Source organism: Danio rerio, chromosome 5 (genome assembly GCF_052040795.2).
Source record: "Danio rerio strain M-AB ecotype USA chromosome 5, GRCz13ab, whole genome shotgun sequence".
NCBI lineage: Eukaryota > Metazoa > Chordata > Actinopteri > Cypriniformes > Danionidae > Danio > Danio rerio.
Genome location: NC_141025.1, coordinates 75,140,001 through 75,155,000, shown reverse-complemented (window position 1 = coordinate 75,155,000; position 15,000 = coordinate 75,140,001). Strand labels below are relative to the sequence as shown.

Sequence of the window (15,000 nt, the reverse complement as noted above, 5' to 3'; positions counted from 1 at the left end):
TTACTTTAGATGTCTGCGCTCCTCTGCTCGTCTCAGTGTGCGAATGAGACCGAATGCTGACCGCGTGCTTATGCGTGTGCGCGTGTTGCACACACACATAAGCATGCGGTCTTTCATGCTTTTGGTATATGATGCAATAATCGTTTATCTCGATGTTTTTTCAGAATCGTTAGAAGCCATAATCGAAATCGAATTTTCGATTAATTGCACAGCTCTAGTATGCAGGCCTTGACATTAACACCCGCCAAACTGCAAATGCTGGTAGATTTCAGCTTTGGCGGGATAGACAGCCGCTTCCACTAGCCATTTGAGCATGGGGAGAACGTGTAAACTCCACACAGAAACATCAGCTGGCTTGGTAAAGACTAGAACCAGTGACATTCTTGCTGTGAGGCAACAGTGCTAACCACAGGGCCACCATGCCACCCATCTAAGAAAGGAGGAGGAGTAGGGGTGAAAGGGGGGATTCTTCAAAACTAAGATGGCTTGGCTGTTATATTGAACTAAGGGTATTCATAGTGGCTTAGGAATCGTCTGATTGGTGAATCGTAAATTAAATAATGCGGGCCGGCTGCAAGCAATCATAAGCACGTGATCCTCTTGAAATTAGTATATAAATAAACTTCACTTCTAGTTGTTATTTACCTTTGCTGGCAACACCAGGTGTTTCACAACAGTGCCGAATGGTTTGCCAAGCACCAAAAGGTCCTCCACGGTCACAGCGCCCATAGGGAATTTGGCAACCACCACTCTGGTGTTGGGCTGCATAATACATCCAGATTAAAATAAGCAGAAATTCAGACATTCTGACTTCCTGAATAATAGAATTGAAAATAAAATAGCAGTAATAACAATTTCTTTACCTTAGGAGGGAACAGGTGGTCTGGCATGCCTGAAGTGAACGAATCCCCTTTAAGATAAAAACAATAGTACAGTGTTTTCAGAAAAAAAAATCTGATCTTATTTGTGCGACATTCAAATGATTTTAAAGGAGCCAGATTTCTTTCATGAGCTGATTCATTTCTTATGAAGCAGGAAGCTGGGGAAGAAAAAGAGTTTGCTTTTTTGTTGTGGTTTAATTTTTAATAATGGATTTTTCTTTATTTTGCTTCAGTTTTCAGAAATGTAAAAAAAACACACGATTAAAATACAGCAAACTACGCCTTTGTTTGTTGTGAATATTCGCCCTCTAGTGGCGAAAAATACATACTGTTCTTTACATTACACATCGGTTCAGTTTTTACAAATGTAAAAAAAAAGATTTACCATACATCAAACGTCACCTTTGTTTGTTGTGAATACACGCCCTCTAGTGGCAAAAATTACATGACGACCTTTATTGATTTATGATATGATCAGCTTTATAAAATGAAGCAACTAAGAATTAACTAAAAATAATCATTAATAATTGATGTGAAGGGAAATTGCTTACCTGCGAAAGGGTCGGAGCTGTAGGGTCTTTTGGGAGGTGGATGTGGGCGAGAACTTCGTTGAGAGGACTGTGAGTCATGTGATTTGTGGCGAGAACCTGAAAGATGCTCTTTCCATGTCTGAAGGGGCAAGAAAACAGAACACAAACAACAATTTCAAATGATAAAAGCAGAAAATGCCTCATAATTTACGAATTTTTAGAGATTTGGACCAAAAAATCTATGTAAGGAATAAGGGTGTCACGATCCTCCAAATCCTCGATTCGATTACATTTTCGATTCTAAAGGCACATTTCGATTAGATTTTCGATTATGAATAATTAATTAATTAATGACCAATTAATTATTTGTAGCCTACCGTTTAAACTACCTGACCTGCATGGTCTTTGTTTTACCCATAAACAAATCATACAGTAAATGAATAAAGGCAAGAAACACACATAATTACCACCTGTCAATCACTTTTTTCTGCGGGACTCGTGAATAGGCAGTGATCTGTGTCGTTATAATGGCGTCGGTAAAAAAAGACGCACAACCAACAGGAACCAGCCAACAGTATCTGAGGTGTGCGCTAAAATGACTAAGTACAAGTGAGTGAAAGATTGAAGCAGTCCTCTGACTGCCTGCACCTGCTGTCTCGAGCGCATGGCTGTGAGTGCGTCTGTGTCTGTGTGGTCACGTGATGTGCATTTTCAGAGGTAGTGAGGAAGGAGGGCTGCTCAGAAATGCTACACGCCACTGTGGATGTCAAATTGTTGTCGTTCTAAAATGCCATTTAAAAACAAAGACAGTGTAAACAGGGCCTGAGTGTGAACTTTTCGCGAGCGGATTTGCAACGGGGGCGGGCGGAGGATCGCGATGCCGGTGTTGTCTATCGGACGAACCGTACATAATACGTACATAGCAGAGCTTGCAAAATTGTGTTTTTTTGTCGACAACACGAACGTTGTCAACATAACTCACTGAAAATCCAAAATGCTTACACACCGGTGACTTCATTGAAAGAGGAGAGGGTTTAAGCTCTGTCGACGGGTCTCCTGCTTCTGCAGTTTAACAAGTACTTCAACAAGCCTGTTTTTTCCCACCTGGCAAGCCAAGCTGACGTGACATGGGGGCGTGGCAGCATCGACGATTCTATTTTTTGATTCGATAATCGAAATTGAGCATAAATTTCGATCGATTTCGATTAAAAATCGAAATCGTGACACTCCTAGTAAGGAAACTTTTTTTTTTTGCAGTGCACTAGCAAAATAAACAGCGTAAATTTTGATTTCATGCGGACGTTAAATTCCTCCAACATACCTTTATAGAGTTCACCACACATTTGCAACGAGTGCATTCATGTGGGAAAACGGTTGGGTTGTCGGCACACTCCGACTCCGCAGCCGCATGATCCCCGCTTTGTTTTTCTCGGGACGAGCTGTACTTCGAGTCTCTTCTTCCTCCGGAGTGCCTCTCAGTCTTCTTATGACTCTCTGCCTTCTTTTTTTGCTCGTGGCTGCCAGAGCGCTTTTGTGGGACTTTTGGGGGACTCTTGCTCTTGGGTTTAGCAGCATCGGTGCAGCTCTTGGGTGTTTCCTGCTTTTCCTCTGAATCTTTGGACTTGTCCTTGTGGTCGGTGTCTGCGCTGGACGACGTGTCGGTGGCTTTCTTCGTTTTGATCTGCATGATCAGAAAAGGAAGCGTCTCTACGCTGATTTCACTTTCGGGAATCTTCGCAAGGGCATCCACATCTTCTGATGACAGGCCGAGGGTTGTGTAGAGGCTCTGCACATTAACGGGCTCAGCTTCACTTGTTTTTTTGCTGGAATCGTCATCAAACTTCTCCATCGCCAAGCTTTTTGGGCAGTCAAGCAGTCATCTGTGGTTTCAGACAGTTAGAGGACAAGAAGGCAGAGTAGTGAAGTTTGATTACGGATGTAATGAACTAGGGCTGCACGATATATTGAAGGTATGGTAGATAATATTATATGCAATATATTAGGGGTTAAATCGCAATATTATAAGGTAAATCGCATCATAATGAACAACCTCAAGACATTGGCGATTTATAATTGCAGCAAACAGTTTGGAATCATTAAATTAGACTGTCACTGATGAGAAGATGATAGATGTTTACTGTATGATTATTGAAATAGCCTTAAACAACCAACAGGGACAAGACATTAACATAACGTCAGATATACAGTGTACCCCAAAATTGTGGGGACATTGCATCTTGTTTGGAAATGAAAATTGGGTTGACGTCAGAACCCAACGTCCAACCTAAAATCATATCAGAACACTAATGTCCAACGTCCAACCTAAAATCAACCAAATATCAACGTCTAATAATGATACAGCTTGAGGTTGTGTCTGTGGACGTTACCACTCCACTATGACGTCATTCAGATGTTGGATTTTGATTGCCATAACTGACGAATAAATGTCAGTATTTGACGTCAATATGATGTTTGATGTTGAATTTTGGTCACTTTCTAACACAACCTACAATTTTAGACGCTGGCTAGACATTGAATTTTAGTCACCTGACATCACAACCTAAATCTAACCTAATATTAATGTCTTATGACGTTGTGTGCCTGACAGGCAATAACTAAATGCACTACAGAATGTTACGTTTACACACATATGCAAACTACATGTAAATGTATCAACTTTTTACAGCGTAATACTCACTTGAGTTCCTTTGTAAGGTCTATTTTGTACTCGTACTTTGATTAATATTCACAATAGATACTTTTACTCTGCTTGCACTACTTTTTTAGGCAAGTAATGGTACTTTTACTGAGGTATGATTTTTATGTACTTTCTTTCCACCACTGTATTTAAGGCAGAATTGAGTTGGAGCTGCAAATCAAACGCTTTTGCACACACAATAAACCTAGCAACCCAGGCTAAATGAAAGTGAAACTGCACTGTTGAAGTCGAAAAAATAAAAAATAAAATACCAAATTACCACCATTACAGTTTTTTTTTAAATGCTTCAATTTGTGGAAAGGAGTTTCTTGTCATGAGAAATTGTACAAAGGAGAACCCAGTCAGTAGAGTTTATACACTCACTGGCCACTTTATTAGGTACACCTTACAAGTACCAGGTTGGACCTCTTTTTGCCTTCAGAACTGCCTTAATCCTTCGTGGCATAAATTCAACAAGGTACTGGAAATATTCCTCAGAGATTTTGCTCAATATTGACATGATAGCATCACGCAGTTGCTGCAGATTTGCCGGCTGCACATCCATGATGTGAATCTCCCGTTTCACCACATCCCAAAAAAAGCTCTACTGGATTGAGAACTGGTGACTGTGGAGGCCATTTGAGTACAGTGAACACATTGTCATGTTCAAGAAACCAGTCTGAGATGATTCACGCTTTATGACACGGCATCTTATCCTGCTGGAGTGAGCAGTCAGAAGATGGGTACAGTGTGTGGTCATAAAGGGATGGACATGGTGGAGTAAACATGCAACGTGAAGTTTTTCACTTTATCTATGAAATCAGGACTCGTTGTTTATACTGTAGTTAAGCTAATTACAAGAAAAGTTTGACAGAAATTTGGGTTTCTATGGTTGATGTTTGGGAACATTAAGCCACGTTAAGCGTTTTAGAATCTTCTACTGATTGAACATTATTAAACTCCAGCTAACTATATCATATATTTTTAAATAAACAAATAATAAGATTGAATATTCTGATCATTAGGTTGAAACAGGAGGATTTTAGGCCCAACCCAATTTATTTTATTTTTTTGTGGGACATGTTGTTGTTTTTTGAGGAATCTTTTTAGGAATCTAGTGTTTGTGCTTTAAACAAAGTCTATCAATAGCTGATTTAAGTATAATTTAAGTTAGCAAAACGGATGTGTTTAGAGCATTTACAGTAATGTTGTAACATCGATTTAACTAATCGCAGATAGACTCTTATTATTTAAAACACCAATAAACAAGCAAATCAACAAGTTTGTTTATGACTTTTCCTAAACATCAATGCTTTACACTAACAAACTACCGAAATAAATAGGAAAGCACCCTCCCCAGGCTGCAGTTAGCATCACCGCTAACTTAACCCACAGCTAAATGTGCTTGCCAAAAGCATCTTCACCAACACTAAAACAGCATCTTAACAACATAAGTGGTCGAAAAGTCTTGTTTAGATGCAAAGAAGATCGTAAAACGTGTCGCACGTGGATAAATTGCTACCGGTAACGTTAACTTGGCCAGATGGTTTGGCTAACTTTGGCAATGTTGGTTATTTCAGCACTGCATGCTTTTAACGAATAAACCGACCGCACAAAGACATTCCGGAAGTACTCTTGCACAACAAAAACAATGCAAACAGATTTAATAATTACCCAAATGTTCGTCAAGCCGTGCTTCGCGATGTTTTTGTAAATATTGATAAACCCCTGGATTTCTTCTTCTGCAATTGTGTGGTTCACAATTTTCTGGAAAACGGCGCCACCTGCCGCTCTGAAGGAGAAAGATTGGAGGACAGAACTACCACATGGTGGCATTCATTCATTTTCTTTTCAGTCCCTTTATTAACCAGGGGTCGCCACAGCGGAATGAACCATCAACTTGTCTAGCTTATGTATTACACAGCGATGCACTTCCAGCTGCAACCCAGTTCTGGGAAACACCCATATTCACTCACATTCACACTCGCACACTACGGACAATTTTGTTTATTCAATTCACCTACAGCGCATGATTAAATGCATTAATGTTTTAAGATAGTGACTCAAATCGATCTTTAAACGAGTACAAATGTATTTTAACTGCTCATTTAAACTTTTATTGTAATAAATAATGAGACAATTCACAAAATACCAATTTCTTAAATCAACAGAGTAAAATGTTATTGTTAAAATGTTATCCAGCTGCAGGTCAGTCTTTTACATGAAAGTAGATATACAGTCACACCACAAAATGCAAATACAATCATAAAATAAATGTACAATACTTAAATATTCCCTTATTACAAACAAACACACTTCAAATCAATGTCTTTGAAGAATTTGGCAGTGAGACTGCACGGTGGCACAGTGGGTAGCACAATCGCCTCTCAGCAAGAAGGTCGCTGGTTCAAGCCTCAGCTGGGTCAGTTGGCATTTCTGTGTAGAGTTTGTAAGTTTTCCCAGTGTTTGCGTGGGCTTCCTCCAGGAGCTCCGGTTTTTCCTACAAGTCCGAAGATGCGCTTTAGGTGAATTGGGTAGGCTAAACTGTCCGTGTTGTAATGAGTGTGTATGGATGTTTCCCTGTGATGGGTTGCAGTTGGAAGGGCATCTGCTGCATAAAACCGATGCTAAATAAGTTGGCGGTTCATTCCGCTGTGGCGACCCCAGATTAATAAAGGGACTAAGCCGAAAAGAAAATATGAATGAATGAATAATATACAAGTAATTAGGGACTCTATACTGCTCAGTGAGCGCTTGCTTTTGGATGAGACGTTAAACCGAAGTCCTGACTCATTGTGGTCCTTAAAAAACCCTGGGTGTCCGTCTAAAAAGAGCAGGGGTTTAACCCTGGCATTCTGGCCAAACTTGCTGGCCTCTGTCCATCATGGCTTCCCAACTATCCCCATCACAGTTAGCTTCATCACTCTGTCTCCTCTCCACCAATCAGCTGGTATGTCTAGCACAATATGGCTCACCTGTCATCGTGTCATCCAGGTGGATGCTGCAGTGCACACTGGTGGTGGAGGAGGAGATCCCTCCCAAAAAGTGTGCAAAGCGCTTTAAGTGTCAACAAAAGTGCTTTATAAATGTAAGGAATTATTATTTTTATGAATGTTGGACAAAAGAAACCCTTTTTAGTTGCACATTTTAGTCATAAAATACATTTTATTAACAAAAAAATACATATAAATACAATTACTCTGCTTTTCTGAATGTACACCAAACATTCATGAACTTTACATAATTTCAGAATTTTTGTCATAAGCATATACAATTTTCTTGCTAAATTATAAATGTTCTTTAATTAAAAAATAGAGTTATTCTGCAAAATATATGTTCCTCCGGTCTCTGAATTGATTTATACAGAGCTGTTGAATTTATGTACAGTATTTAAGGCAAGTCTATTATAAGTAACTAATTAAATTACCTAGAAATTAAAAGTAAATCCTTACTTTACTTTTTCCAGTTTTAAAGTAATTCACAGTCACTAGTTAGTTTGTAACTTATGGAGTATATGCACACGGACTTTTTCATTTTCAGTCAGCCAGCACAATCACTTCCAGTGAATGGTCTTTCCGTTTTAAAATCGGCCTGTTTACAATCTGTTTTCTTGATGAATCAGTGATCTTTACTGCCTTATTGATATGTGATATAATGTGGATCTCAGACAGGACAAGAAGCACTGCATTAAATTAAATTCCCCGCCGCCATGTCTTTAAAATATGACAATTTATCTTACCCCCAGTATTTATTAATGGAATTTCCACACTGGCCTGCTGCTCCTGACGGTGCTAGCATTTACACTGTGTTTCATCTCGTTTTAAGCTCGAACAACATGAATGAATGCTTAAGTCTATTAAACTTATTGTATTTTTATTACATCACAACATTAATGCTGTAAAAGGAAGCTTATGAAATTAAAAATAGTCTCATTAACTTTTCACCGGAAGTTAATCGTTGGCTGAAAAACACTAGCTGTGCATTTACCCCATTACACGCAACAACACTGGGTGCAAGACACTTGACATTGACGTGGCTTCAGAGCTTGGTTTGTGTTTGTATAATGGAGCCGTTTCTTTGCTCGTCCTCCAGTTTAGCATCAGCCATCTCCGGATGTTTCTGAGATTTATTGCGTTTCCTCTGCACACTGAAGTGCACTCCATAACAGAAGTAGATCAGCAAACCTAAGGAAAGACAATTATTATATGCAAAGCATGTTGATTTTTCTAAATATCTCATTCTGAAACATGAAAAAAAAATATAGCCGATGTCAAAATTATTGTTTTTGTTTTCTTTTTTAAATATTTCTCAAATGATGTTTAACATAGTGTGACGACCCCAGTATTCCAGTATGGATGTGGCAGACCCTGATAGGGTGCCTGGTTGCTCACCAATTGGTTCAAAGCATATAAATGCCAGTGTGTGCTAGCTTCTGGAGAACGGTGTGGCTATACAGGCTTGAAATCTCTTGATTTCTGCAACCTTATGGTTTTGTTTGGCGTTATTTATGTGTAGTTAAAGTTAGTTATTTTATTATTATTATTTTTTAGTGATTTATTTGTTTCTTGATTTGTTTTTCTATTAGTTTGTCTAATAAATAAGATGCATATCTAATCTTTTGTTGTCTGAGCTCTTTTTTGTTGCAACTCGAACGAGGGGGGTCGTAACACATAGCAAGAGTTTTTCACATTATTTCCTATAATATTTTTTCTTTTGGAGAAAGTCTTATTTGTTTTATTTCGGCTTGAATAAAAGTAGTTTTATAAAAACAAACAAACAAAAAAACAGGTCCCACTTTATATTAAGTGGCCTTAACTAATATGTACTTACACAGGAATTAATAGTGTGTTACAATGTACTCATTGTGTAAATACATGTATTTATTGTATGCTTGATTAAAGACCTGTATGTAATTACATCTGTAATTAACTTCTGTAATTACATTTGTAAATACACTGCTGCCCATTCCCTACACCAGGGGTCACCAATCTCGGTCCTGGAGGGCTGGTGTCCCTGCAGGGTTTAGCTTCAACTTGCCTCAACACACCTCCCTGGATGTTTCAAGTATACTCAGCAAGACCTTGATTAGCTTGTTCAGGTGTGTTTGATTAGGGTTGGAGCTAAAATTTACAGGACACCGGCCCTCCAGGAACAAGTTTGGTGACCACTGCCTTACACCTTAACCCACCCTTAAACCTACCCACATCACCAAACCTGTCCCTAACCCAGCCCCTTTCCCAACTCAAGAGCACCACAAGTGTTCTCAAATACATTATGAACACAGTAAGTACATTGTATTTATTTTTTGATGCAGGTACATAGTAGTTAAGGACACTTAATGTAAAGTAGGATCAAAAAACATTTTAAGGTGTTCTCTATTGGATTCAGATCAGGTGATTGGCTGGGCCATTCTACAGCTTGATTTTCTTTCTCTAAAAGCATTTGAGAGTCTCCTTGGCTATGTTTTGGATCATTGTCTTGCTGAAATGTCCACCCTGGTTTCATCTTTATCCTCCTGCTAATGTAGATGTTGGACTTAAGCAGCTGATGTTCATTTGCACGGATGAAGGGCAGAGGGTTGCTGAAGAACTACTGAGAGATTTCACCTGCTGTCTGGGCTTTCACTGCCTTTCTACACCTCCCTTTGTTCAAACGTTTAATACTTTTTCCCTGCAACATTTCATTTTATTACACACACAACTTCATTTGTAAACAAATTAATGTTGTTTTCTTTGCATATTTGCATTTCTTTGGTTGTTACCAACATCTGGAGAAAATTTCAAGTCAACAGCACCTTTATAAATATGTTTACTGAGAAAAATGGTGACATGTTTAATACTAATTGTCTACGCTGTATTATGATCTTTCCATTTCTTTGAAAAAATGTATAGGTATTTCAAACAAAACATTGCAAAATGATGAAATCAGCAAATTCAGCTGAGCATGTCTCGACTTTTAATAGAGACTGTATGTACGACTCTATGGTGTCAATAGTCTTGTGGTCTCACCCACTGCCATCCACACCGCGTAGCGAATCCACGTTTCACTGCCGAGCTGAAGCATCAAGTAGACATTGATGAATGTGCTGAAAATAGGAAGCAGTGGCAGAAGTGGCACCTACAGGAACATGTGAAAAAGATTCTGAGAAGCAAAGCAGCGTTATTTAAACAGAACATTTCAACGATGACTCTACCGACAACCAGAGACATTCAGACAGAGACATTTTGTGTTGGAGGAAAAAACATTGACCATATACAGCTGAAGTCAGAATTATTAGCCCTCCTGGATATTTTGTCCCCTAATTTCTGTTTTACAGAGAACAGTTTTTTTCAACACATTTCTAATCATAATAGTTTTAATAACTCATTTCTAATAGCTGATTTATTTTATCTTTGCCATGATGACAGTTAATAATATTTGACTAGATAGTATTCAGTGACATTTAAAAAGTTTAACTATAGGTTACAAGGCGAGTTATTAGGCAAATAATTGAATATCTATTATAATGCACCTGTCTCGGGACAAAAAAAAAAGGCAAATTCACCCAAATATTTATCAGATAGAATTTCAGAATATACAATGCAATCCACCGACTTATATACCAGTGTATACAGATGGATCAAAATCAGATGCATGAGTATCTCCAGCAGTGATTGGTTCAGAGTGTTTTAGAAAGAGTATTCCCGGACAAAGCTCGATATTCACAGCTGAAGCATGTGCACTGCTTTTAGCTCTGGTACAAATAGAAAAAGAATAGCAAGGGCAGTTTTTAACTTGCACAGATTGTATGTCCTGCTTACAAGCACTTGAATCTATGACAACTGATCATCCTATGATTTTTAGCATAATAGAAAAGTGGAGATTCTAAAGGAAAAAGACTTTGATATTATTTTCTGCTGGATACCTGGTCATATGGGATTCATCGGAAACGAATGTGCAGATAAAACCGCTAAGGAAGCCCTACAGGTGGAGATAACAGAAAGCAAAACTCCTGTGTCTGATGTTAAATCTGTATATTAATGAGAAATGGCAAATGGAACGGGATGAATGCAGAAACAGCTAATTGTATGAAGTGAATTTATTTGTAGATGAAAGAAATAATTACCATTTTGAAAGTAGACATGATCAGGTTGTATATACAAGATGCAGAATCCAGTCTTCTGTAGCAACTTTAATCAAACTAAGGGTGCTTTTACACCTGTGAATCGATTCAGTTGTTCCAAAACAGAGGTTACAATTGTTACATTGTTGCTCTTTGCTCTTGGAGTGCTGCAAATTTTCTAATCGGACCAAAAGAGCTAAAACAAGTCACGTGCGAGTAAACTCTCTTCACATTGGTCCGAGTGTCAGGGTTTATTTTGCAGTGTCCCGCTAAGCCAGTGGTTCTCAAAGTGGGGGTCGGGACCCCCCGAGGGGTCGCGGGGCAATGAAGGGGGGGTCGCCTGGTGATTTCCAAAAATCTATTTATTGTTATTAAACCATAAGAATTAACACATTTTATCCATAACTATACTGAAAATAAAAATAGTCGTTTATAGTTACTATATACTATATAGTTACTATAGTAGCTTATAGTTACTTGTTCTATTGGATTGCGACCCCTGGGGTAATTACATTATATTAAAGGCAGCAATAGCGTCAGATGCATTTTGATTTTATAACATTAGGTTATACTTTCTGGCACATTTAAAGCACTGACACAAATTTAATTGGTGTGTCTGCGTCATTGCATGCAAGGTTTCTGTATTTATAACCACCTCAGAGGATATTGGGGGTCGCGAGTCACTAGCATTGTTATTTTGGGGGTCGCGGGCTGAAAAGTTTGGGAACCCCTGCGCTAAGCTATCAGGAGAGGTGGTGGTTTGATGGTGATTGACAGGGTGCTTGCGCGCGACGTGTATGAGGAGAGACGCGGTGGGGAGGGGTGAGAAGGGTGTGCGACGATGCCTATTTGAGGACCGGGAGGGAGATGCGAGATTACCGGGAGATCATCACTCGTTTGCGGGCATCCGGAGATTCGCAAAACTCTTTCTCTTCATATAGCAGTAAGCCTATTACATATCCATAAAGCACCGTGATGTAACCGCGCTCGGATCACTTTCTCACTGCAATGGAACCGCTCCAGGGTTCGTTTCAATCGAGCCGAGACCACCTCACTCAAGCGATCTCGGAGCGATTACTTTGGCGCGCAACAGAGCGTGATTGCCCTGTTCACATATGCCAAACGAACCGCGCTAACTGGGCAAACGAGACACGTTCCGAAACAAAAGTGTAGGTGTGAAAGCACCCTAAAAGATTTTAAATGACTCTTTTCAATGTTTTTGATTGTTTGTTTTGTTTTTTGTACATGTATGTTTGTTAAAAACTGATGTGATTTTATATATTGTTTATTTAGTATAGGTTTTGCCATGAATACAGCCAATATGTCACTTAAAATATAACTAACTAACCAACTAAATAAATAAATAAATAAAAATAATAATTGTATAATAGTAGTTTGTTCTCTAGATGATCAAAAACAAATATTGCTTAAAAGGGGTTAATAATTTTGACCCAAAAATGATTTAAAAAAAAAATTAAGAACTGATTTCATTCTAGCCGAAATAAAACAAATAAGACTTTCTCCAGAAGAAAAAATACTATCGTAAATACTGTGAAAAATTCCTTGGTCTGTGAAACATCATTTGGAAAATATTTAAAATAGAAAAAAAAATTCAGAGGAGGGTGAATAATTTTGAAGTCAATTGTATAATCTTTGAAAGATATGAAAAATACATGCATTTACTATAATTTATTTCCTTTTTTTATCAATGCAAGTTTTAAAAATTCTTGGAATGATGAAATTTCTGTACTGACTACACTTACCATGAATGCGGCCTTGGTTCTGTTCTGTGGCTGCCGCCAAATAATAATAATAGTCAGGAGAAAACCCACCGCGACCACGGTGATGATCAGAATCATCCACCACTCCGCAATCAGACCCGCTTCCACACCCTTTGTGATGATCACACTCAGGATGATCGAAAACACAACTAGAAATAATGTTAAGAGTAAAGAAATTAAGCCATTTTAGCATAAAACTCCATAAGATATTCATTGAAAATTGAGAATTATAACAAGACAAGGGCCACCACACAGACATAATTAAGAGAAAATATATTATTTAAATCCTGCTAGAAACAAATTAAAGGGGTAATTCACACAAAAATGAACCTTTCCTCTCCGTTTATTCACACTCGTGTGGTAATTTTTTTAATGAATTTTAGTTGAATACAAAACCAGTTATTTTAAAGAATGTTGGGCAGAGCTATTGATATCTTAAAATATATTATGGAAGTCAATAAACAGATTTTTTTTTCAACTGAAGAAAGAAACCCAAACAAGTTTGGAACAAGTGACGGATAAGTAAATGATGGCAGAACTATCCCTTTAATATTAATTGTAACAACTACAATTTAAATAACATTACCCATCATCCTCCTCATTTTCAGACTGCACATTTTTTAATTATAATTTGTCTCCCAAATCTCATTCAGATTAACCTAAAAATAAAATTCTGTTATTAATTATTCACCCTCACATCATTTCAATCCCCTGATACTTTAGTTCATTCTCAGAACACAAATTAAGATGTGTTAGATGAAATCCTGGAGCTCTCTCATCCTCAGTTTTTGAGTATTTCGAGTAAATATTGTCAAAACGGTCCATGTGATTCAGTGTTTCAACTATAACACTTTCGTGAGGCAAAAAAGGTAAAAGAAAATACTTTTGTTACTTACTACACTAGTCTGTAATTTAAATTAATATGTAATATAAATATACAGTTGAAGTCAGAATTATTAGCCCCCCTGTATTATTAGCACCCCTGTTTATTTTTTTCCCCAATTTCTGTTTAATGGAGGGAAGATTGTTTCAGCACATTTCTAAGCATTATAGTTTAAAAAACCTTTCTAAGAACTGATTTATTTTATCTTTGCCATGATGACAGTAAATAATATTTTACTTGATATTTATCAAGACACTTCTATACAGCTTAAAGTGACATTTAAAGGCTTAACTAGGTTAATTAGATTAACTGGGCAGGTTAGAGTAATTAGGCAAGTTATTGTATAACAATGGTTTGTTCTCTAGACTATCGAGAAAAAAAATAGCTTGAAGAGGCTAATAATTTTGTCCCAAAAATGGCTTTAAAAAAAATAAACCTGCTTTTATTCTAGCCGAAATTAAACAAATGAGACTTTCTCCAGAAGAAAAAATATTATCAGACATACTGTAAAAATTTCCTTGCTCTGTTAAACATCATTTGGGAAATATTAAAAAAGGGAAAAAAATCAAAAGGGGGCTAAAAATTCTGACTTCAACTGTATATGTTATATCAAATAAAATATGCCATAGTCTATTCCTAAAATACATATTTCACATCACTGTATGTATTATAAATGGTTTTGTTTTTGAAATAACTGTACATTAGTATTTATAAACATTCTTTTATAATAAAAGTTTATAACTCTTAACTTGTAAAATTAATTTTAAATTAAGATATTTTCCAAATCTAAAACTCACAATAAAGATATTAATTAAATTGCTGCAGCTGCATGTGCTGTATCTTCTCTGCACCTCACATAAATGTGCTTACTCTGTTTCAACATCCTGTATATCATTGTTTATAATTGATCAAATATAAATGTGGTACAGTAAAATATTGCAAGGCAACCATATAACTTTAATTCTTGTAATTTGTCAAACATTTATGCCACAGAAAAAAAATACAGCCTACAGTATGCAATTAAAAGTAGCCCAATACCGTAGGAAAAACACTGACTTGCCAACCCTTACCTAGTGTTGTTTTTTTTTTTTTTCCAGACTTCGAACGTTTTGGGACCCTTGTTGT

General features: G+C 37.4%; 2 protein-coding genes across 12 annotated transcripts in view; both read right to left on the bottom strand.

Moving 5' to 3' along the window:
• The window catches only part of zgc:152816, a 26,823-nt gene extending 20,945 nt beyond the window's left edge, over nucleotides 1-5,878 (bottom strand). For 10 of the 11 annotated variants that reach the window (XR_015490582.1, XR_015490581.1, XR_015490578.1 and 7 more), the window contains exons 1-5: nucleotides 5,784-5,855; nucleotides 2,733-3,291; nucleotides 1,433-1,550; nucleotides 864-910; nucleotides 646-762 (exon numbers count right to left, since the gene is read on the bottom strand). Coding sequence is in view for 4 of the 11 variants with exons in the window: in XM_087252866.1 (XP_087108992.1) it covers nucleotides 646-762; nucleotides 864-910; nucleotides 1,433-1,550; nucleotides 2,733-3,260 (810 nt within the window). In the remaining 7 variants the exon portion in view is untranslated. 11 annotated transcript variants of the gene reach the window in all.
• A 1,376-nt stretch (nucleotides 5,879-7,254) lies between these two features.
• zgc:175280 overlaps nucleotides 7,255-15,000 on the bottom strand; it is a 33,379-nt gene continuing 25,633 nt past the window's right edge. The window contains 3 exon segments of the mRNA NM_001114484.1: nucleotides 7,255-8,293; nucleotides 10,118-10,226; nucleotides 12,975-13,141. Of these exon segments, the coding sequence (NP_001107956.1) occupies nucleotides 8,148-8,293; nucleotides 10,118-10,226; nucleotides 12,975-13,141 (422 nt within the window). The 3' untranslated portion in view covers nucleotides 7,255-8,147.